General features: G+C 42.7%; 1 protein-coding gene across 1 annotated transcript in view; it reads right to left on the bottom strand.

Moving 5' to 3' along the window:
* Positions 1-11,452: 11,452 nt before the first annotated feature.
* The window catches only part of ARHGAP25 (Rho GTPase activating protein 25), a 120,438-nt gene continuing 105,723 nt past the window's right edge, over positions 11,453-26,167 (bottom strand). Inside the window, exons 6-11 of the mRNA XM_040414455.1 lie at positions 25,979-26,111; positions 18,103-18,176; positions 17,400-17,521; positions 15,756-15,955; positions 14,868-15,400; positions 11,453-11,961 (exon numbers count right to left, since the gene is read on the bottom strand). Coding sequence (XP_040270389.1) covers positions 11,802-11,961; positions 14,868-15,400; positions 15,756-15,955; positions 17,400-17,521; positions 18,103-18,176; positions 25,979-26,111 — 1,222 coding nt within the window. The 3' untranslated portion in view covers positions 11,453-11,801. The remainder of the gene's footprint in view (positions 11,962-14,867; positions 15,401-15,755; positions 15,956-17,399; positions 17,522-18,102; positions 18,177-25,978; positions 26,112-26,167) is intronic.

The following is a 26,167-nucleotide window of genomic DNA, read 5'->3' on the forward strand; positions in this document are numbered from 1 at the left end:
AATATGGGCCCCTTTGCCCACCTAGGCTGCAAAAAAGTGTCACACATCTGGTATCTCTGTATTCAGGAGAAGTTGAGGAATGTGTTTTGGGGTGTCTTTTTACATATACCCATGCTGGGTGGGATAAATATCTTGGTCAAATGCCAACTTTGTATAAAAAAATGGGAAAAGTTGTCTTTTGCCAAGATATTTCTCTCACCCAGCATGGGTATATGTAAAATGACACCCCAAAACACATTCCCCACCTTCTCCTGAGTACGGCAATACCAGATGTGTGACACTTTTTTGCAGCCTAGGTGGGCAAAGGGGCCCATATTCCAAAGAGCACCTTTCGGATTTCACAGGTCATTTGTTACAGAATTTGATTTCAAACTCCTTACCACACATTCGGGCCCCTAGAATGCCAGGGCAGTATAACTACCCCACAAGTGACCCCATTTTGGAAAGAAGACACCCCAAGGTATTCCGTGAGGGGCATGGCAAGTTCCTAGAATTTTTTATTTTTTGTCACAAGTTAGTGGAAAATGATGATTTTTTTTTTATTTATTTTTTTCATACAAAGTCTCATATTCCACTAACTTGTGACAAAAAATAAAAACTTCCATGAACTCACTATGCCCATCAGCGAATACCTTGGGGTCTCTTCTTTCCAAAATGGGGTCACTTGTGGGGTAGTTATACTGCCCTGGCATTCTAGGGGCCCGAATGTGTGGTAAGGAGTTTGAAATCAAATTCTGCAAAAAATGACCAGTGAAATCCGAAAGGTGCTCTTTGGAATATGGGCCCCTTTGCCCACCTAGGCTGCAAAAACGTGTCACACATCTGGTATCTCTGTATTCAGGAGAAGTTGAGGAATGTGTTTTGGGGTGTCTTTTTACATATACCCATGCTGGGTGAGATAAATATCTTGGTCAAATGCCAACTTTGTATAAAAAAAATGGGAAAAGTTGTCTTTTGCCAAGATATTTCTCTCACCCAGCATGGGTATATGTAAAATGACACCACAAAACACATTCCCCACCTTCTCCTGAGTACGGGGATACCAGATGTGTGACACGTTTTTGCAGCCTAGGTGGGCAAAGGGGCCCATATTCCAAAGAGCACCTTTCGGATTTCACAGGTCATTTTTTACAGAATTTGATTTCAAACTCCTTACCACACATTTGGGCCCCTAGAATGCCAGGGCAGTATAACTACCCCACAAGTGACCCCATTTTGGAAAGAAGAGACCCCAAGGTATTCGCTGATGGGCATAGTGAGTTCATGGAAGTTTTTATTTTTTGTCACAAGTTAGTGGAATATGAGACTTTGAATGAAAAAAAAAAAAAAACATTTTTTCCACTAACTTGTGACAAAAAATAAAAAATTCTAGGAACTCGCCATGCCCCTCACGGAATACCTTGGGGTGTCTTCTTTCCAAAATGGGGTCACTTGTTGGGTAGTTATACTGCCCTGGCATTTTCCAGGGGCCCTAATGTGTGGTAAGTAGGTAAATGACCTGTGAAATCCTAAAGGTGCTCTTTGGAATGTGGGCCCCTTTGCCCACCTAGGCTGCAAAAAAGTGTCACACATGTGGTATCGCCGTATTCAGGAGAAGTTGGGGAATGTGTTTTGGGGTGTCATTTTACATATACCCATGCTGGGTGAGAGAAATATCTTGGCAAAAGACAACTTTTCCCATTTTTTTATACAAAGTTGGCATTTGACCAAGATATTTCTCTCACCCAGCATGGGTATATGTAAAATGACACCCCAAAACACATTCCCCAACTTCTCCTGAGTACGGCGATACCAGATGTGTGACACTTTTTTGCAGCCTAGATGCGCAAAGGTGCCCAAATTCCTTTTAGGAGGGCATTTTTAGACATTTGGATACCAGACTTCTTCTCACGCTTTGGGGCCCCTAGAATGCCAGGGCAGTATAAATACCCCACATGTGACCCCATTTTGGAAAGAAGACACCCCAAGGTATTCAATGAGGGGCATGGCGAGTTCATAGAAATTTTTTTTTTTTGGCACAAGTTAGCGGAAATTGATATTTTTAATTTTTTTCTCACAAAGTCTCCCGTTCCGCTAACTTGGGACAAAAATTTCAATCTTTCATGGACTCAATATGCCCCTCACGGAATACCTGGGGGTGTCTTCTTTCCGAAATGGGGTCACATGTGGGGTATTTATACTGCCCTGGCATTCTAGGGGCCCTAAAGCGTGAGAAGAAGTCTGGAATATAAATGTCTAAAAAATTTTACGCATTTGGTTTCCGTGAGGGGTATGGTGAGTTCATGTGAGATTTTATTTTTTGACACAAGTTAGTGGAATATGAGACTTTGTAAGAAAAAAATAATAATAATTCCGCTAACTTGGGCCAAAAAAATGTCTGAATGGAGCCTTACAGGGGGGTGATCAATGACAGGGGGGTGATCAATGACAGGGGGGTGATCAATGACAGGGGGGTGATCAGGGAGTCTATATGGGGTGATCACCACAGTCATTGATCACGCCCCTGTAAGGCTTCATTCAGACGTCCGGATGCGTTTTGCGGATCGGATCCATCTATCAGTGCATCCGTAAAAATCATGCGGACATCTGAATGGAGCTTTACAGGGGGGTAATCAATGACAGGGGGGTGATCAGGGAGTCTATATGGTGTGATCACCACAGTCATTGATCATGCCCCTGTAAGGCTTCATTCAGACGTCCGGATGCGTTTTGCGGATCCGATCCATCTATCAGTGGATCCGTAAAAATCATGCGGACGTCTGAATGGAGCTTTACAGGGGGGTAATCAATGACAGGGGGGTAATCAATGACAGGGGGGTGATCAGGGAGTCTATATGGGGTGATCACCACAGTCATTGATCACGCCCCTGTAAGGCTTCATTCAGACGTCCGGATGCGTTTTGCGGATCCGATCCATCTATCAGTGCATCCGTAAAAATCATGCGGACATCTGAATGGAGCTTTACAGGGGGGTAATCAATGACAGGGGGGTGATCAGGGAGTCTATATGGTGTGATCACCACAGTCATTGATCATGCCCCTGTAAGGCTTCATTCAGACGTCCGGATGCGTTTTGCGGATCCGATCCATCTATCAGTGGATCCGTAAAAATCATGCGGACGTCTGAATGGAGCTTTACAGGGGGGTAATCAATGACAGGGGGGTAATCAATGACAGGGGGGTGATCAGGGAGTCTATATGGGGTGATCACCACAGTCATTGATCACGCCCCTGTAAGGCTTCATTCAGACGTCCGGATGCGTTTTGCGGATCCGATCCATCTATCAGTGCATCCGTAAAAATCATGCGGACATCTGAATGGAGCTTTACAGGGGGGTAATCACCACAGTCATTGATCATGCCCCTGTAAGGCTTCATTCAGACGTCCGGATGCGTTTTGCGGATCCGATCCATCTATCAGTGCATCCGTAAAAATCATGCGGACATCTGAATGGAGCTTTACAGGGGGGTGATCAGGGAGTCTATATGGGGTGATCACCACAGTCATTGATCATGCCCCTGTAAGGCTTCATTCAGACGTCCGGATGCGTTTTGCGGATCGGATCCATCTATCAGTGCATCCGTAAAAATCATGCGGACATCTGAATGGAGCTTTACAGGGGGGTGATCAGGGAGTCTATATGGGGTGATCACCACAGTCATTGATCATGCCCCTGTAAGGCTTTATTCAGACGTCCGGATGCGTTTTGCGGATCGGATCCATCTATCAGTGCATCCGTAAAAATCATGCGGACGTCTGAATGGAGCTTTACAGGGGGGTGATCAATGACAGGGGTGTAATCAATGACAGGGGGGTGATCAGGGAGTCTATATGGGGTGATCACCACAGTCATTGATCACGCCCCTGTAAGGCTTCATTCAGACGTCCGGATGCGTTTTGCGGATCCGATCCATCTATCAGTGGATCCGTAAAAATCATGCGGACGTCTGAATGGAGCTTTACAGGGGGGTAATCAATGACAGGGGGGTAATCAATGACAGGGGGGTAATCAGGGAGTCTATATGGGGTGATCAGGGGCTAATAAGGGGTTAATAAGTGACGGGGGGGGTGTAGTGTAGTGTAGTGGTGCTTGGTGCTACTTTACTGAGCTACCTGTGTCCTCTGGTGGTCGATCCAAACAAAGGGGACCACCAGAGGACCAGGTAGCAGGTATATTAGACGCTGTTATCAAAACAGCGTCTAATATACCTGTTAGGGGTTAAAAAAAACACATCTCCAGCCTGCCAGCGAACGATCGCCGCTGGCAGGCTGGAGATCAACTCTCTTACCTTCCGTTCCTGTGAGCGCGCGCGCCTGTGTGCGCGCGTTCACAGGAAATCTCGGCTCACGCGAGATGACGCCTATTGGCGTTAGTGTGACCTGGGAGCGCCGCAGAAATGACGCCTTTCGGCGTTAGCGTGGCGGGAAGTGGTTAAAGGTGGTGACCGGGCAGGCCAAAGAAGTGTGGCAATCTGGTGGAGATATTCCTGGGAAACCCTTGCTGTGTATGTGGACAAGCATTATCCTGCTGAAAAATGCTAGTTTCTCATGCTTGTCAGACAATCAGTGCCATTTATGGGACCAGTTGGGACAACTTACAAGTGTGCAGGATCTACAGGCCCAGCTGTAACATCTGTGGGTAAATGTGCTGCAGGATACCATACAGGTTCTTATACAGGCCATATCTCATCTTGTATCCAGGCTAGAGGCCATATCTCATCTTGTATCCAGGCTAGAGGCCGTATCTCATCTTGCATCCAGGCTAGAGGCCGTATCTCCTCTTGTATCCAGGCTAGAGGCTGTATCTCCTCTTGTATCCAGGCTAGAGGCCGTATCTCCTCTTGTATCCAGGCTAGAGGCCGTATCTCCTCTTGTATCCAGGCTAGAGGCTGTATCTCATCTTGTATCAAGGCTAGAGGCCGTATCTCCTCTTGTATCCAGGCTAGAGGCCGTATCTCATCTTGTATCCAGGCTAGAGGCCGTATCTCATCTTGTATCCAGGCTAGAGGTTGTATCTCCTCTTGTATCCAGGCTAGAGGCCGTATCTCATCTTGTATCCAGGCTAGAGGTTGTATCTCCTCTTGTATCCAGGTTAGAGGCTGTATCTCCTCTTGTATCCAGGCTAGAGGCCGTATCTCATCTTGTATCCAGGCTAGAGGCCGTATCTCATCTTGTATCCAGGCTAGAGGCTGTATCTCATCTTGTATCCAGGCTAGAGGAGCCCAACAGGTTCCTAGAGACTCCTTTCTATTGTATAGTTTTCCCCAATAAACTTATCCTTTCTCTCTAATATTGTGATCAGATCATTTACATTTATCATCATTACATTCACACATAGAAAACTTACGGTAATTCCATTGCAACAACTCTTTCTTGTTGTGTTTTTTTTTTTTTTTTTCTAAATGAGTGTGTATATATACCCTGAAAGCAAAAAAAATGTCATTTAAGGCCTCTTTCACACTTGCGTTGTCCGGATCCGGCGTGTACTCCACTTGCCGGAATTACACTCCGGATCCGGAAAAACGCAAGTGTACTGAAAGCATTTGAAGACGGAACCGTCTTCCAAATGCTTTCAGTGTTACTATGGCACCCAGGACGCTATTAAAGTCCTGGTTGCCATAGTAGGAGCGGGGAGCGGGGGAGCAGTATACTTACAGTCCGTGCGGCTCCCCGGGCGCTCCAGAATGACGTCAGAGCGCCCCATGCGCATGGATGACGTGATCCATGCGATCACGTGATCCATGCGCTTGGGGCGCCCTGACGTCACTCTGGAGCGCCCGGGGAGCCGCACGGACGGTAAGTACACTGCTCCCCCGCTCCCCGCTACACTTACCATGGCTGTCAGGACTTTAGCGTCCCGGCAGCCATGGTAACCACTCTGAAAAAGCTAAATGTCGGCTCCGGCAATGCGCCGAAACGACGTTTAGCTTAAGGCCGGATCCGGATCAATGCCTTCCAATGGGCATTAATTCCGGATCCGGCCTTGCGGCAAGTGTTCCGGATTTTTGGCCGGAGCAAAAAGCGCAGCATGCTGCGGTATTTTCTCCGGCCAACAAACGTTCCGTACCGGAACTGAAGACATCCTGATGCATCCTGAACGGATTACTCTCCATTCAGAATGCATTAGGATAATCCTGATCAGGATTCTTCCGGCATAGAGCCCCGACGACGGAACTCTATGCCGGAAGACAATAACGCAGGTGTGAAAGAGCCCTAAGACACAGAACTCTGATATAAAGGACTCAAAATTTCAATAGGACATTTTCTTTCTGGGATAGTTCTTTCTGGGATAGTTCATTAGCCTCTAATGTTCTTAAAGCAATTAATGAGTTAACTAATGTTCACAGATACATGTAGAACTTTCCAGATGTTCATTTGCAGAATTAAAACATCTCAAAAGGCAGGGAAGATGCTGGGTGGAAATCATCTTTGCCATCCCTGCATTTCTTTATATTAACACCTACATTTGTTATTTTGTAAAAATTATCCTTAATTATTGTACTATATAATTACCCCATCAACACAATATGGTGTATTGTACGCTTTCCCTATATGTTTAGTGTTTATATGTTCTGTAAATATACAGACTCTCACACCTCCAATGATAAGTGCAACACCTACAACTGGAAATCATGTCAGCATAACCAGACAGATTGGTCTAATGCAAAGTACATGATCATGTGGCGCCATCTTCTGGCTGCAATGTGTGGTGTTTCAGCAAAGCAAAAATAAAGATTTATTGCAACTACTGTATTTCTGTTAGGGGGTATTCACACGACCATATGTATTTTGCGGTCCACAAAGCACGGATCTGCAAAATACAAAAAATGTCCGTGTGACATCTGTTTTTTGGTGGACTCATTGACCTCAATGATTCACTTGTGTGCTTTCCGGCATCCATACATCCGTTCTGCAAAATATAGAACATGCCCTATTCTTGGAAGCAAAATGCGGACCACGGACTCATTGAAGTCAACGGGTCTCAAAAAAAAAGTACGCGACACAGACATCACACAGAAGTCTTACGGGAAATACATCCACTGTATGCATGAGGCCTTATATTTTTTATATTTTTTATATTTTTACTGTATATTCTTTCATATGTTGTAGTTTACTATGTGTCTCAGTCCTGCCTTATGATGCCACATTGAGTCAATAAGCAGGATGTTACAACACAGGACTATTGACTAATGTATTCTGAAGAAAATAAGCAGCTGTTACAGGACAGTGTAATAAGACTCATATTCAGTATACACCGTGTCAGCATAAAAAAAAAAAGCTTGGAGTAATGTTAAAGAGGCCCTGTCACCACTCCTGACATGCCTGTTTTAATAGCTTTATGCATTCCCCATGTAATAACATTTCGGGAGCATCTATTCTTATGGCTCTATGTTGTGCCGTTCCTTTATTATTTCTACTAGAAGTTATGAAAGAATTGCTAGCAGTCTGCAGTAAGGGTACAGAGGGGTGGTAACCAGTTGGGGGGTGTACCTGCAAAGTCTGAAAATGGCAGCACTGATTGGATAGAGTGAGTCTGTGCAGGTACACACCCCCAACTGGTTACCTCCCCTCTGTACCCTTACTGCAGACTGCTAGCAATTCATTCATAACTTCTAGTAGAAATAATAAATGAATGGCACAACATAGAGACATAAGAATAGATGCTCCAGAAATGTTATTACATGGGGAATGCATGTAGATATTAAACCAGCCATGTCAGGAGAGGTGACAGGTCATGTTTAAGTGAGTTAGGGTAGGGCCACTTGTCACTGATTTTCCTGCGAATTTGCTGCAGGTCTCTTCCTATGCATTGCAAAGTGTGGTACCGCAGTAGTTATCTACATCACAGATTGACACAACACCGATTTAAAATCTGCACCGCAGGTTGGTTTCTTCAGATCTCATCCACTTTGCTGGTACTGTAAAACGCTGATGATTTGGTCCATGCAAAGTTGTGGTGGCAAAGCCAGAGTGTTTACTCCATCTGTGAACATACTCGAAAAGGAACAAGAAATAGTAAAGGAATACTCTAACTTATAATCAGTTATACCTACGGCAGATTCACGCTCTGTTCCTCCACTAGATATAAAGATGCCTTTACAAACAACCAGTTTTCAAATCTCCAGCCAATGGTTAATGGGTTGAAAAATCACTGGCGAGGATTTGATAGACATTTCCAGGATGATTCTTTCTGTTGTCAGGAGTTCCTTCCCCGCTAGGAGGCGAGCTCTATCATGGCCTAACATATGATATTTGCAATAAGACATACTGTAGTTGGCACCTGCCAATCTTTCCTAGATGATGACATCTGCTATGGACATCTATAACACAAAGCACCAGAAAAATGCAATATCATTCTGAAATTCTCTGAAAATGGCATTGACCCCCAAAAATAACACAAGTGAAGAAAAACAGCACTAAAAACATGTTTGTTCTGCTAACATCTGGAGATGGTGTTTTTGACAAAAAAATACCACAAAAATGGGACATTAAATAAAGGTACCAAAACCCACAAAAATCTGCAAAACACCATAAAACTACATATGTGAAACCAGCCTTAAAGAGTTGACCCAAGGACAACATTTGTCACAAATCCACAGGATAGTTGAGAAATGTATGATCACAGCAGATCCCCTACCACAGGAAACCCCTACCAATCATGAGAATGAACGTCCCTAAGTTCCCTGTATGAATGGAACGGTCACATGCGGAACCAACGCGCCAGCACTTGGCCATCTCCTGCAGTCCCATATAAGTGAATGAGCAGTAATGATATATGCACACCACTGCTCCATTGTCATATGAGACTGTAGGACCTCATACTTGTGATCAGTGGGGGTCCTAGCAATCATACATTAAAGGGAACCTGTCATGTGGATATTTGATTATAATCTAACTAATTATATACAATCATTAACTACTAAAAAGTGCCTTAGATGTATTCACTTACTGGTGTGACAGATGGTTATCTCATAATATACACACAAAGATGCCGCATGCCGCATGCTAATGAGCTGATTTGAGTCCAGCGTGATGTCATTGAGTCCAGCGTATATTTAATTCAGAGCCACTCCCCTGCCCACCTGCTGCTGATTCATATGGAAAAAAAACTGTCAATCAGCAGCAGGTGGGCGGGGAGAGTCAGGAGCTCATGAATATTTATGACTCATCATTATCAGCTGGAGTTTTTTAATACAAGATGTTGGCAGATTGACTGGATCAATTAAAGAAAGTGACCCAGCATTGTGCTAAGAGAATCAATCACTTATTTATGTTGCCCTTAGTTAGGACACCATAAAACTGGTGACAGGTTCCCTTTAATTACCTGTCCTATGGATAGTTGATGCATACTGCGAGGACTGCCACCTAGGACAGGCAGATTATTGGGCTGCTAAACTACAAAAGTAACATGAGTAAACATATATAAAATGTATCATAGTTGCTGATGCTGGATGATAAACCTGGTGCACCTTTAGACTGTCTAGCCAAAAATGTGTTCCAAATGCACCATAATTCTGTCCGCCAAAAACTTTAGACCAACACTAAATTGGTCTAATCTGTGCTGCTTTTAAGTATGAAACGGACTACAGATGTATCTAAAAAGGTAGACAAAAGCTGGCTATGTCCACATTCTACTTTAGATTCTGGAAATGTCCACATGAAAAAATGTAATTGGGGGTCATTTATTTTGACACCAGAAACCAGTATAAAAAAGTCACTAGTCTGGTTTATGACTTTTTGAATACCACTGCATCTACATTTTGGCTCCCGTGGCCTTTGTGTGCTGCCCTTGCCACTTTTTGAAAAGGGGAGTGGTGGGGTATGGTTTGGGAAGGGCCATTGGCCCTGGTATATTTATTATTTACTTTTATTATTATGATGACTGAAATCTACTCCTAGGAACTAGAGGAGATTTCAGTCTAGGTGCTTCGTCATAAATTAAGTGCATCCTACAGTGGTGCAGGGCATATCAAAGACCAGAATAATATGCTAGTCTTTGATAAATGACCCCCATTCTTTTTGGTGCATCTGAGTAATATATGTGTTCAAAATGAGGAGCCCAAAGTTTAGGTGCAAACAATGCCAAGAAAATGGTGCACTTATTATAAGCGGTGCAATGTGCTACAGAATAAGGATGTCCATTCTTTTTCTATTTCTCTTGGAAATGCATGATTAAATTGTCAACTGGGTGTTCGCATTCCTTTTGCTGATGGGGGATGGGATATTTAAAAGGAAATACATATATTCACTTAGACATAGCAGAAGAGCTGACATGTCTTCTTTGAATATTCTTTCCACGAGGCAACGGTGCAGTGTTGCGATATTGCTAACCAAACAAGAATCCAATCTCATTGGTGTTTAATTATTTTTACCTAGCAGAAGGACCCGGCTTCGCTCGGGTATATTTCATCTATTTAATTTAATGTTTGTGTGTGTCGTTAAAAGATATCGACAGTATCCCCCATAACAGTGACCTCTACAGCACCCCGCCCCTTAACTTTGACCTTCACAGCAGTCCGTCCCTTTAACAGTGAGTTTCACAGCATCCCACTCCCTTGACAGTGACCTCCTCAGAGGCCCGCCCCCTTAACAGTGACCTCCACAGTACCCCGCTGCCTTAACAGTGACCTCCACAGTACCCTGCTGCCTTAGCAGTGACCTCCACAGCAGTTGCTCCTTTAATAGTGGCCCGTGCCCCCTTAACAGTGACCTCCACAGTGTCTGCCCCTTTAACAGTGACTTCCACAGTGGCCTGCCTCCTTAACAGTAACATCCACAGTGACGTTTCTTTAATAGTGACCTCCACAGTGCCCGTCCCTTTAACAGTGACCTCCACAGCACCCTGCCCCTTTAATGCTAGGGCTACACGACAACATGTGTCACGCGACCTTTTGTCTCAACAATTTTTATAATGATAGGCTATAATGTCACACCATAGCCTATCATCCAAGATGGATCCAAGATAGCATGTCGCATGTCGCAGTGCAGCACCATAGACTATCATTATAAAAATTGTCGCACGACATTGGTGCGACATCAATGTCGCACGACACATGTAGCAGTGCAGTTGTGCCTTATGTGTCGTGCGACATGTTGTGGTGTAGCCCTAGCCTAAAGCTGACCTATAGCAGTGAAGAAAATGGCTAGGTTGTTATGGAAACCTGGAGTGAAACTGTGTGTATGTGGAGACTAAGGGCCTGCGAGCTTCTACTGGCTGATAAGGGACATGTGACCGTGTGTATGGCAGTTAGGATATGAAGAGAAAGACTTGCAGGCTTGTATTGGCTAATGCAGGTCATTGTTTGGGAATATCTCCGGAATGGTACGTCCTAGAGAGCTGTGATCCCCTCAAGATTTCTTTCCAGGTAGCAAGGGATGTGTATACCAAGTTTCGTTGAAATCGATGGTTGCGTTTTTGAGTGATCGCGGAATATACATACAGTACATACATACATATATACGTCCTTTATATATATATAGATACAGGCTTATCGATAATCAATACAAAAATATATCAGTGGTTACATCCAAGTATTGGCAGTGAAGGTGGACAGCAGACTATACAAAAAGGTAGTCTTCCATCTCTAGTCTTTATGGAGAAGTTTCCTACCCAAGGGGCCGAGCTGGACTGCAGACGTTCCTCCAGTCTTTCATCTGTATTTGTCCTTTGTTATCTCTCAAGGGTTTGGTCTGCAATTTGGTGAAATGACCACAGTCATTGTGAAATCCGTCTCCTTTCTGCTCTCCATTGTAGTTACTCCAGCTTGTTTCCATCCTGACTCATGGCCCTCACAAAACCTTAGATTTCCTGCTTCAGATGTCTCCTATCTGCATCATCACGTGATCGCTCCATGTTTTGCAATGTGATTTCCAGCGCCTTACGCTGGTTTCTTTCTTTTTCCAAGTCCTCGTTTAATTTCACTACTTTCTTCCATACATCATAATTTTCTTTCTCTAGGCTAAGACAAAAAGGAAACGATAAAAGACTATAAAAATACTTGTAAAAAAGAAACATTCTCGGCATTTAAAAAAAAAACTGTCTCAGTGGATTAAAGAGATTGCCCCATGGTGAAAAATTTCTGTATTATTATTAGAATCAGTTTTTTGATAATGATCCCGTGTAGATATTGCTACTACATACTTGTTATGGAGCCCCAATTTTTTCCTTTTTTGTTCCATTTCAGGACATCCACAGATCTACTAATCCTATATAAAATGTAGACAGCATAACCTTACTAAATATGTGCAAAATGTATCACAGTGGGATGATTGATTTGGTGCATGGCTAGACTATTTTACACTACCTATTTGTTGACTACTTACATTGGGGCCTATTGTTACATGTTGTGACACCACATTCCACCAAGCCAAAGGGGGCATTTATTATGCTGAAATACACCTAAATAAGGCGCATTTCAGGTGCAGATTGCAGCGCAACGGTTAGTTGCACCACAATCTACAACTTCTCCCCACTCACACTAGGTCTAAAAAAAGTGGGCATGGCGTGGGCGGCGCCTCTTCATAACTTCGGCAGCTGCACCGCCAGATATAGGGGTCATTAAATCCGGTGCTTTAGACCCCCATAGTCTATCTTTTTGCGGAACTCATATACAGATGCGGAAAGCACACAAATAATCAATGTGCTTTCCGCATCCATATGTCTGTTACGCAAAAAGATAGAATATGTGCTATACTTGTCTGCAAAATGCAGACCTATTGATGTCAATGGGTCAAATAAAATACGGGTGCAACGCGGACCGCATCCGTATTTTGCGGACTGGTAATGTGCATGGGGCCTAAAAAAGTTGACATCGTGATGTAACATGATTAGCATTTTATGACAATTTCTAGGCATAATCACATTAGTAAACATGCCAGATGTGTCCAGTGCTGGTGGTCAGACATGCTCAGTTGTTCCACTGCCCGGATCCTCATACACACAGGGAGCGGAATGATCGCTGCTATTGTATAGGCCAGCCAATAAGAATAGGTGCACCAAAAGAGGTTTTTTCTCAAAAGCACTGAATACGTGAGATGTTCGTTCTGAGAGGTAGACAAAAGAACAGCAGGGGGCACCATAAAGCATGTAACATGAATATCTAGACACAGGTATGAATAAACTTCATATTATGCAAAATCGAATAGAGGAATTTAATTCATGACTGATGCCCCAGGTAAAACTAAAAGATAAATGAATTATTATGCTTGGCAATGTCTTAAGAAGAAACAGCTTATCTGAAGCCCTGCAACAACTCTTGCTGTCTTCCACAGAACTTTTTATGGGTGTTAACTTTCCTTCGCATGCCTCTGTGGTCACCACTTCCTTTTCATACAGCAGAAAAATATTCTGTTTTATTAGCATTTACAACCTCTTTGAGAAGATCGCTCCTGATGTAAACCAGACTTATCTGTGAGAGGTTTTCAAATCCTTGATATCCTCTGTATGGTGACCCTGGTCTTCGAGAGGACCACACACCTAAAAGATCATTGTCACAGAATTTTTGAATGGTTGTCTAAAAGAAGATTTAGGTTGAGCATGAGAAAGCCTTCCATGGAATATGTACAATAGTTTATTGTCTATAGGTTTTTCCATAGACTACATGCACAGCTCTCTCCATTCACTTTTAAAGGAGTTCCAAAAACAGCCAGGAAGCATGCCTGGCTATTTTTGGAAGTTCCATAGAAGTGAATGGAAGGAACTGCACATGCATGCCCAACGCTCCATTCTCTACAGTGTGATGGGCTCTCATACTCCAGGTAGGTGCAGGTCCCAGAGGTGGAAACTGCATCTATCTGACATTTATGGCATATACTGTGGATATGCCATAAATGTCCACAATTCTTTGTCTATTGCAGCAGTTTATCAAATAAGGAATACTATACACCTGCCAAATATAAGCCTCCACTGTAAGACCTCATACATATGGATATAACATGGCTCCATTTTTTATTGAGTTGCAATAGGATACCCACAGTGGTGTATGGAGTCTTATGGTATCTCCATATTTCTACAATTTCATATAGAGCCATGTGGAGATTTTCTTCTATGGGATCTAGACATACTCCACCCCATGCTTAAATGCAGTAACACTCATGCCTAAAAGTACCTGCTACTGCTGGAACACCCACCGATAAGCTGTTCTTTTTAGGCAGTAAATGTTTAACTTCTCGGCAGTGCCACCACAGGGGAAATTAAGCATTACAAAGTTCCCATTTACATCAATGGGTTGTGTAATTCATAACAGGAAAAGCTCTTCAGTGAGAGAGACACATACTGTGACCACTCTGCTCTGGTCACGGGATGAGGATCCTAAACAGAGGACTCCTCTCTAGTAACTCAGAATTTCCTAATACGATATTTTAAAATTAGTTTTCTTTACTGGAAAACCCATTAAAAATGTGAGATGACTGAACAGATACATGACATATCAAAAGTTTTATGAAAACTCACAGACCCTTTAAAGGCTATAGTCACTTTCAGATCAATTTTCTATGAAATCACATACATTGCTCAGTTCCGTCCAAAGTGAAATCCGTCAGATAAGCACTCTGTAGCCCTTTTCTCTACTCTACTCAACAATCTTTTAAGTGACCTGTTTTTTAACTTGGTTGTAAAGATGGCAAAGACAAGGACTACAGAGTGAGCCATCAGAGAACTTGTCTGATGGATTTCATGTGTACACATGCAGACTGCAGAAGAAAACCAATTACACAATGTTTATGTCATTCTATGTCATTTTTTATCACATAATAGGTTCAAATAATGAAAAATTGATGAAAGGTGCCTGTTGCTTTTAAGGATACCTATGTAGAATTTCTAATAATTCTTAAAATTTCTAGCTGTAACATTAGCATTGTTAATTACCTTTTAATGCGGTCCTCAAGTTTCTTCTGGTGAATTGTCATTTCTTCTAGAGAGTTGACCAACCTCTCACAGTTGTCTTCATCTTTACTCTCAGTAAAAGGACAGTTAACCCCATTCCTTAGGAAGCTTGGGCTTTGCTGGCCTTCACTGCTCATAGTACGTGACTCAAATGTTCCTGACCCTGAACTACCTTTACAATCACTTTGGGGGTAAGGGACATTATCATAGGTTGATGTACGATGTTGAGACAGTTCTTCTGACAATGTTCTCTTGTGGCTAGTAGATAAATGAGCCTTTCGCCCACTGGGAGATGCCCAAAATTCACCACTGAATATTTCCTCTTTGAGGGCTTTGGCATTGTTGTCATCTAGATTTTTCACTGTAGAAAAATTGATAATAGGCATAGTTTGAGTTCTCTTTCTGGGAATAGCTTTCCATGATTCTGTGTTATCGACTATTTCAGAAATGTAGTCATCATGAAAAGATATGCTATCATCCGAGATCGAAGAGTTACGAGAATCACCGGAGTATTTCTGGAGAAAAGAATAAAAAACTGAGTATAATTTTTTGTAATGTATGCCTGCAATTGGAAAACAACTATATCATATGAAAACATAAAAATGAAGGGCCTAGTAGGTACGGGTACCCTTTTCCCTCCCAAACACAGCCTCTCACTGTCTATTAGATTGCTCATAAGGGACTGAGCTAACACATTTAATAGCTTAGATGTGGAGTGTTTGTTGAGCTATGTGAGAACAGAGGCCCAAACACCTTTCTTGCTTAAGAACCCTCGGTTGTATATATGTGCCCCCATTTCCCCCCCCCCCCAATAAAATTTTTCCTTACATACAAGGGATAAATGCCTACTATGCATCACTGGCATCTTACCCTATGTGTTTTAGATGAATCTTCTGAAGGTGAGACAGTGTCTTCGGCTGCATCCCAACCAACTGAACTACGTGTAATCTGCACTTTTTTCAGATCATTTCTTTGCATCTTGGCTTCCACTAGCTGGTCATTGGTTTTAGGAAAGAATTTTTCATGGTTTCTGATCATCACGGTCATTAGTTTCTGAATCTGTGGGGCACCTAAAGAGGAAAAGTGATGAAACAAAAATTCCTAATGGAAAGATCTGGTTTGAGGAAAATCTACAAATTATCTCTAAGTAATGACTTTGATGGTATCACTACAGGACTCTCTTGGGCTACTTTCACATTAGCGTTTTCAATTCCGCTATTGAGTTCCGTCATAGGATCTCAATAGCGGAAGAAAAAGCTTCAGTTTTGTCCCCATTCATTGTCAATGGAGACAAAACTGAACTGAATGAAATGGAATCCACCAAAATGCATTGTTTCATTTGGTTGCGCTCTTATCGCGGACAGAATAACACTGCAAGCAGCGTTTTTCTGTCCGCAATGTGGTGCAATGTAAGTCAATGGGGATGGATCAGTTTTCTCTGACACAATAAAAAATGTATCCGTCCCCCATTGACTTTCAATGGTGTTCATGACGGATCCGTCATAGGCCTGGCTATAGAAGACATAATACAACCGGATTCGTTCATGATGAATGCATGCAGTTGTATTATGGTAACGGAAGCGTTTTTGCAGATCCATGATGTGAAAGTAGCCTTATGGAGACCTCTCTATGTGGTTGACTGTAATCTAGTCTTAGGCTGTGTTCACACTTCAGTTATTTGGTCAGTTATTTCCATCAGTCAAAACCAGGTTCGGGTCAAAAACACAGAAAAGGTGCAGATTGGCTGGCTGCACAGCATTATGGGTGATCTTGCGTTTCTGCGCTTGTCTCCTCTACACTTAGCTTCACTTTGTAGCATGTGCAGAAAACCTGATTCGTTACCACAAAGCGCAAGAAAATTCTGGAAGTTTTCTTAAACTTTGAATCGTATTCTGCTTTGAATGCTTCGCTCAATACTACTATTCACTGGCTTTGATCCATCCAACATTATACACTTTATCTAAAGGCTCATTACCAGTGACCCTCAGAAGATACTTTAGTAACAATTCCCTCTGACAGCCTCACACACGTTGTGGGGCATCTTTCTTCCATCTGAAGGGATTGTTATGATTTTTTGCCTCCACACCCTACAGTGATAGACCCCTATATGGGTGCTATACTTGCTAATAAACCCAGGTCATCCGTAGTCTGGCAATCTCCAGGGTGGGTGTGAGATTAAGGTTTGTGGTGTCATCTACCCCACCTCACCCCAATCCCAGGGAGTTTTTTGAGGTTGTGCCTGAACATTTAGGGCAAGCGCCCTTCCTTTCCGCGTATTTTGGAAGAATCTATATTAAAGGTGTTATTATTTTGTTTTAAAATCCTTTTCAGGCAGTGAATCATATTTAGTTTGGATACGTACCTATCTATATCTTTTTCAGTGGCTTTTGCCACTATTGGAAAAGACTCACTACTGTATTTTCAAAAGGAGAAGATGATAGTCAAAACGAGTATACAGAATTTGTATTTTAGACCAATTCAATATGTACCGTAGATACACAGTAAATGGATTACCTCTCATTAGAGCCACTGGTTCTTCTGTCTTTGGCTTCAGAAGGTTGACTCCTATCACCATGGCTAGATTATCTACACTCATCTTATTTACACTGGAGTTTTTCTGTACTTCATATAAGAATCTGAAAGAATAGAAAGAATACTCATAGAATCATAGATGTTAATGTTAATTGCATTAGATGTTAAATGGATTGGCTCCTGGGTGCTAATACAAGTTCTGTAACAGGACCCAACGAGTTTCATGTGTAAATTCTAGCACTCATATGGAGCAAAAAGAGCTTTGTTTGGAACTATAAGGGAATCCTGCTTGAAGGTATATTCAGTTTTTATGTTAAAAGATGCTGACAGATTCCCTTTAAGTGATGGCCTATCCTCAGGTGTCCGGCATCCCACACCCCAGCCAATCAGCTGCTCAGCGTGGCTCCATTGTCAGAAGTCATCGTCGGAGCCACACAGCACCTTCATCGCTGTAGTGTAGGGAGCCATCCCATCAGCAAGTGATGGCCTCTCTAACCAGGAGGGTGGGGCCAGCCCACCACCCAGCAACTGTCTCTAAAGGCTGCCAGTTAACTACCCCTTCTTATATACAGCCTTCTGGAATACAGATACATAATTAAGCCACTCATCACTTTTACCATTGGAAGTGCATATTCAGTAGTAGTGGCTGGTAGGACTAATTACTGCTGTGAAGATTACAATATACCTGCATATGAAGCTGAGGAGATTGTAATTGTCTCTTGGAAGGAGTCTTATCTGTTTCATGAGTTCTCCATGGCCCTGAAAATATAATCAAGAAATAGTATCAAGCATCTTGTACCTGTAACATTCACGATTGCTAACTCTTTATACCAATATAGCATAGAGACTCTGATTAATGCACTTCAACTAAAATCTTCAGTTAGGAATTATTTTGCTATTAACTTGGCCTTCTTATTTGCTGCACCGCAACACTGCACGGACATCTCCAGCTGTCTATGGACTCTGTCTTCCATGTCACCATTCATCACCACCAAGAGCAGCCTAAGCAACACCAAGCAGGAAAACCCAAAGTTCACGGTAGGAAAAGGTGTATTCCTTACTTCACTGCAAGGCACAGGGAGTGTCCGAACTGTGAATACAACTACTTCCATCCACTGCACACTCCTCGCGGCTTGCTGCATATATTATTAACCCTTTCCCGACCAGCGCTGTACATGTACATGAGCTGGCTGGAACTTTAAAGATACTGTCCGCTTACAAAAGCAGGGGACACCATAGCCACGGGGTGCCTGCTGTTTCATACATAGTATAGAACACATTACGGACAAGGATAGGACTGTTCTATTGGGGACAGCTGTTCCGTTCTTCAAAATACGGAATGCACACGGACGTCATCCGTATTTTTTGCGGGTCCGTGTTTTGCGGACCGCAAAATACATACGGTCGTGTGCATGAGACCTTAAAATGCAAGAAAAACTCTAAGTATGTTGTATCACCATTATTATACTGACCTAGAGAATGAAAGTAACAGGTCAGTTTTACCATGTAGGGAACACAGTAAAAACAAAACCCTTAAAACTTTTATTTTTTTTTAAATTTCACCCCATTCTGATTTTTTTCCAGCTCCACACGACATCATATGCAATATTAAATGGTGGAATTAGAAAGTGCAACTTGTCCCGCAAAAAACAAGCTTTCATACGGAAAGTGAACAGAAAAATGTATGGCCCCTTCTGAAAGGGATAGAGATCCTGTAGAGATATCTGTGTTTTTATTCATTTGCAAATCAGCAAGTCCAAGCACCATGGGGCTATGCAGAGCCCTTGGAGCACTGATTTTGCCATATATACAAGATGATGAATTTCTATAAATTTTTATTATAGGCTAAATGAGGGAGAAAAAAAATTAACTGAAGATACAACATACATGTTTCTTTGGGGATTTGAACCTGACACCCTCTATATGGAAACCAGATGACTTACCTCCAGGCTATAGACCTATCATGTTGAACAGAGTAGTTTTCTATCCTCAGAAAGCCAATACATATTAGTGGTTTTTCACAGGCATATATTGTGCCTTTCAACAACAAAAAATAAAATAGTAACATGCATTAGCTTATTAAGCATATTAAACCACTATCCTCAACACAGTAAGCCTATAGCCTGGAGGTAATTGCTCTGCCTTCGATATAGAGGGTCTCAGTTCAAATATCAAAAGAGACTTGTCAATTTTTTCTTCAGTTATTTTTATCTCCATCATTTAACCCATAATAAAGGTTGATATAAATTAAAATGTTATGTTTATGGCAAAATGGCCTAATGCGCATAATGCTGTACTAAGGCTACTTTCACACTAGCATTTTAGTTTTCCGGTATTGAGATTCGTCATAGGGGCTCGATGTCAATGGGGACAAAACTGAAATGAACAGAACGGAATGCTCCAAAATGCATTTCGTTCCGTTTAGTTGCGTTCCCATACCGGAGAGCAAACTGCAACATGTTGTAGTTTGCTTTCCGTCCTGGGATGCGGAGCAAGACGAATCCGGCATGACCCCCAATGCAAGTCAATGGGGACAAATCCATTTTCTCTGACACAATCTGACACAATAGAAAACTGATCCGTCCCCCACTGACTTTCAATGGAGTTCATGACGGATCCGTCTTGGCTATGTTAAAGATAATACAACCGGATCCGTTCATAATGGATGCAGATGGTTGTATTATCAGTTACGGAAGTGTTTTTGCTGAAACCCTGCCGGATCCAGTAAAAACACTAGTGTGAAAGTAGCCTTACCAGGCTGTAAGTAGTGTATATGATATCATGCTATGACACAGCTCCAGGATGAATTTTACTTCTTTCCGTATACTCATACATAATACTCCCCATTCAGGTTAAAGATCTGTTTCTCAATGTAGTTTGAGCCAGAGCTGAGTGTCGAGTGTCACAGATATGAGAAGCATGATTGCATCTGCCACTTCTGCACTCACCATGCTTGATGTCTAGTCCTGTCAATAATAGGGAGGGGGGGGGGAGTGTGCAAAGCGCAGAGGCATTACAAGAGCAGCGCTCCAAACACTTGGTTTGGACCCCTGGTGCTCAAACTTGTTGATTTACATATGATATCTCTTTAATTGTTTAACATACAGACAAAATAAAGGAATCAGATTAATTGGCACACTCAACCCTACCAGGCAGTATGGCATGTTTAACCACCTCCGGACCGCCTAACGCAGGATCGCGTTCCGGAGGTGGCAGCGCTGCGCACAGTCACGCATATACGCGTCATCTCGCGAGACGCGAGACTTCCTGTGAACGCGCGCACACAGGCGCGCGCGCTCACAGGAACGGAAGGTAAGAGAGTTGATCTCCAGCCTGCCAGCGGCGATCGTTCGCTGGCAGGCTGGAGATGTGTTTTTTTTAACCCCTAACAGGTATATTAGACGCTGTTTTGATAACAGCGTCTAATATACCTGCTACCTGGTCCTCTGGTGGTCCCCTTTGTTTAGATCGACCACCAGAGGACACAGGTAGCTCAGTAAAGTAGCACCAAGCACCACTACACTACACTACACCCCCCCCCCGTCACTTATTAACCCCTTATTAGCCCCTGATCACCCCTAATCACCCCTGATCACCCCATATAGACTCCCTGATCACCCCCCTGTCATTGATTACCCCCCCTGTCATTGATCAACCCCCTGTAAAGCTCCATTCAGACGTCCGCATGATTTTTACGGATCCACTGATAGATGGATCGGATCCGCAAAACGCATCCGGACGTCTGAATGAAGCCTTACAGGGGCGTAATCAATGACTGTGGTGATCACCCCATATAGACTCCCTGATCACCCCCCTGTCATTGATTACCCCCTGTCATTGATTACCCCCCTGTAAAGCTCCATTCAGATGTCCGCATGATTTTTACGGATGCACTGATACATGGATCGGATCCGCAAAACGCATCCGGTCGTCTGAATGAAGCCTTACAGGGGCATGATCAATGACTGTGGTGATCACCCCCCTGTCATTGATTACCCCCCTGTAAAGCTCCATTCAGATGTCCGCATGATTTTTACGGATGCACTGATAGATGGATCGGATCCGCAAAACGCATCCGGACGTCTGAATGAAGCCTTACAGGGGCATGATCAATGACTGTGGTGATCACCCCATATAGACTCCCTGATCACCCCCCTGTCATTGATTACCCCCCTGTCATTGATTACCCCCCTGTAAAGCTCCATTCAGATGTCCGCATGATTTTTACGGATGCACTGATAGATGGATCGGATCCGCAAAACGCATCCGGACGTCTGAATGAAGCCTTACAGGGGCATGATCAATGACTGTGGTGATCACCCCATATAGACTCCCTGATCACCCCCCTGTAAAGCTCCATTCAGATGTCCGCATGATTTTTACGGATGCACTGATACATGGATCGGATCCGCAAAACGCATCCGGTCGTCTGAATGAAGCCTTACAGGGGCATGATCAATGACTGTGGTGATCACCCCCCTGTCATTGATTACCCCCCTGTAAAGCTCCATTCAGATGTCCGCATGATTTTTACGGATGCACTGATAGATGGATCGGATCCGCAAAACGCATCCGGACGTCTGAATGAAGCCTTACAGGGGCATGATCAATGACTGTGGTGATCACCCCATATAGACTCCCTGATTACCCCCCTGTCATTGATTACCCCCCTGTAAAGCTCCATTCAGATGTCCGCATGATTTTTACGGATGCACTGATAGATGGATCGGATCCGCAAAACGCATCCGGACGTCTGAATGAAGCCTTACACGGGCGTGATCAATGACTGTGGTTATCACCCCATATAGACTCCCTGATCACCCCCCTGTCATTGATCACCCCCCTGTCATTGATCACCCCCCTGTCATTGATCACCCCTCTGTAAGGCTCCATTCAGATATTTTTTTGGCCCAAGTTAGCAGAATTTTTTTTTTTTTTCTTACAAAGTCTCATATTCCACTAACTTGTGTCAAAAAATAAAATCTCACATGAACTCACCATACCCCTCACGGAATCCAAATGCGTAAAATTTTTTAGACATTTATATTCCAGACTTCTTCTCACGCTTTAGGGCCCCTAGAATGCCAGGGCAGTATAAATACCCCACATGTGACCCCATTTCGGAAAGAAGACACCCCCAGGTATTCCGTGAGGGGCATATTGAGTCCATGAAAGATTGAAATTTTTGTCCCAAGTTAGCGGAACGGGAGACTTTGTGAGAAAAAAATTAAAAATATCAATTTCCGCTAACTTGTGCCAAAAAAAAAAAATTTCTATGAACTCGCCATGCCCCTCATTGAATACCTTGGGGTGTCTTCTTTCCAAAATGGGGTCACATGTGGGGTATTTATACTGCCCTGGCATTCTAGGGGCCCCAAAGCGTGAGAAGAAGTCTGGTATCCAAATGTCTAAAAATGCCCTCCTAAAAGGAATTTGGGCTCCTTTGCGCATCTAGGCTGCAAAAAAGTGTCACACATCTGGTATCGCCGTACTCAGGAGAAGTTGGGGAATGTGTTTTGGGGTGTCATTTTACATATACCCATGCTGGGTGAGAGAAATATCTTGGTCAAATGCCAACTTTGTATAAAAAAATGGGAAAAGTTGTCTTTTGCCAAGATATTTCTCTCACCCAGCATGGGTATATGTAAAATGACACCCCAAAACACATTCCCCAACTTCTCCTGAATACGGCGATACCACATGTGTGACACTTTTTTGCAGCCTAGGTGGGCAAAGGGGCCCATATTCCAAAGAGCACCTTTAGGATTTCACAGGTCATTTACCTACTTACCACACATTAGGGCCCCTGGAAAATGCCAGGGCAGTATAACTACCCCACAAGTGACCCCATTTTGGAAAGAAGACACCCCAAGGTATTCCGTGAGGGGCATGGCGAGTTCCTAGAATTTTTTATTTTTTGTCACAAGTTAGTGGAAAATGCTTATTTTTTATTTATTTTTTTTTTTCATACAAAGTCTCATATTCCACTAACTTGTGACAAAAAATAAAAACTTCCATGAACTCACTATGCCCATCAGCGAATACCTTGGGGTCTCTTCTTTCCAAAATGGGGTCACTTGTGGGGTAGTTATACTGCCCTGGCATTCTAGGGGCCCAAATGTGTGGTAAGGAGTTTGAAATCAAATTCTGTAAAAAATGACCTGTGAAATCCGAAAGGTGCTCTTTTGAATATGGGCCCCTTTGCCCACCTCGGCTGCAAAAAAGTGTCACACATCTGGTATCTCCGTAATCGGGAGAAGTTGGGGAATGTGTTTTGGGGTGTCATTTTACATATACCCATGCTGGGTGAGAGAAATATCTTGGCAAAAGACAACTTTTCCCATTTTTTTATACAAAGTTGGCATTTGACCAAGATATTTATCTCACCCAGCATGGGTATATGTAAAAAGACACCCCAAAACACATTCCTCAACTTCTCCTGAATACAGAGATACCAGATGTGTGACACTTTTTTGCAGCCTAGGTGGGCAAAGGGGCCCACATTCCAAAGAGCACCTTTCGGATTTCACAGGTCATTTACCTACTTACCACACATTTGGGCCCCTAGAATGCCAGGGCAGTATAACTACCCCACAAGTGACCCCATTTTGGAAAGAAGAGACCCCAAGGTATTCGCTGATGGGCATAGTGAGTTCATGGAAGTTTTTATTTTTTGTCACAAGTTTGTGGAATATGAGACTTTGTATGAAAAAAAAATAAAAAAAAAATAAATCATCATTTTCCACTAACTTGTGACAAAAAATAAAAAATTCTAGGAACTCGCCATGCCCCTCACGGAATACCTTGGGGTGTCTTCTTTCCAAAATGGGGTCACTTGTGGGGTAGTTATACTGCCCTGGTATTCTAGGGGCCCAAATGTGTGGTAAGGAGTTTGAAATCAAATTCAGGAAAAAATGAGGAGTGAAATCCGAAAGGTGCTCTTTGGAATATGGGCCCCTTTGCCCACCTAGGCTGCAAAAAAGTGTCACACATCTGGTATCCCCGTACTCAGGAGAAGTTGAGGAATGTGTTTTGGGGTGTCTTTTTACATATACCCATGCTGGGTGAGATAAATATCTTGGTCAAATGACAACTTTGTATAAAAAAATGGGAAAAGTTGTCTTTTGCCAAGATATTTCTCTCACCCAGCATGGGTATATATAAAATGACACCCCAAAACACATTCCCCACCTTCTCCTGAGTACGGAGATACCAGATGTGTGACACTTTTTTGCAGCCTAGGTGGGCAAAGGGGCCCATATTCCAAAGAGCACCTTTCGGATTTCACAGGTCATTTTTTACAGAATTTGATTTCAAACTCCTTACCACACATTTGGGCCCCTAGAATGCCAGGGCAGTAGAACTACCCCACAAGTGACCCCATTTTGGAAAGAAGAGACCCCAAGGTATTCGCTGATGGGCATAGTGAGTTCATAGAACTTTTTATTTTTTGTCACAAGTTAGTGGAATATGAGACTTTGTAAGAAAAAAAAAAAAAATCATCTTTTTCCGCTAACTTGTGACAAAAAATAAAAAGTTCTATGAACTCACTATGCCCATCAGCGAATACCTTAGGGTGTGTACTTTCAGAAATGGGGTCATTTGTGGGGTGTTTGTACTGTCTGGGCATTATAGAACCTCAGGAAACATGACAGGTGCTCAGAAAGTCAGAGCTGCTTCAAAAAGCGGAAATTCACATTTTTGTACCATAGTTTGTAAACGCTATAACTTTTACCCAAACCATTTTTTTTTTACCCAAACATTTTTTTTTTATCAAAGACATGTAGAACTATAAATTTAGAGCAAAATTTCTATATGGATGTCGTTTTTTTTTGCAAAATTTTACAACTGAAAGTGAAAAATGTCATTTTTTTGCAAAAAAATCGTTAAATTTCGATTAATAACAAAAAAAGTAAAAATGTCAGCAGCAATGAAATACCACCAAATGAAAGCTCTATTAGTGAGAAGAAAAGGAGGTAAAATTCATTTGGGTGGTAAGTTGCATGACCGAGCAATAAACGGTGAAAGTAGTGTAGGTCAGAAGTGTAAAAAGTGGCCTGGTCTTTCAGGGTGTTTAAGCACTGGGGGCTGAGGTGGTTAATAGTGTTGATCACGTTGTCAGGCGTTTTAAGCAGAGGGGCAGGCTAAGATTGGCCCATTCCTTATGGATAGTATGCTTCTGCAAACTTAGGGGAGGAGATAATGCCTGATGCTTAGGTCAGCCTGTCCTATGGGCAGATCCATATTGACTTTTATGATAGGGCTCCCTATCCTCTATGCATGTCTATGTTGACAATGCAAACATTGCTACTATCAACACATAGTTAAGTTACATATAAAATAAGCACAAAGCCATTAGCAAGTGAATTTATAAAATGTTTTTTGGATAGTGAATCCAGTCAGTGACGTGGGCGCTAGAGTTCTTGGTTTTCTAAGGAAGCATGATGACTCCCAAAAATGTCCATAATATTTGACTCAAGTCTTCACCATTGGGGAATCTCCTTGTTATACAGTTTTCAATCCCAAGCTGTTGACATTTTTATAAATTCAATATGTCTTACCTTCTCCTCATCAATGCTCATTGTATTTTCACATGCTAGACAATCTTCATACTGGGACCATGGAAAGACGGGTTCAGGCAGCTCCCTCAGATACAGTTTAAACAGAGATGCCACAGTGTGGACATCAGTGTCTCTGAAAATACCAATGGAAAGATATGTACGCGCATATAAAAAGACAATGTATAGAAA

This window comes from Bufo bufo, chromosome 1 (genome assembly GCF_905171765.1).
Source record: "Bufo bufo chromosome 1, aBufBuf1.1, whole genome shotgun sequence".
NCBI lineage: Eukaryota > Metazoa > Chordata > Amphibia > Anura > Bufonidae > Bufo > Bufo bufo.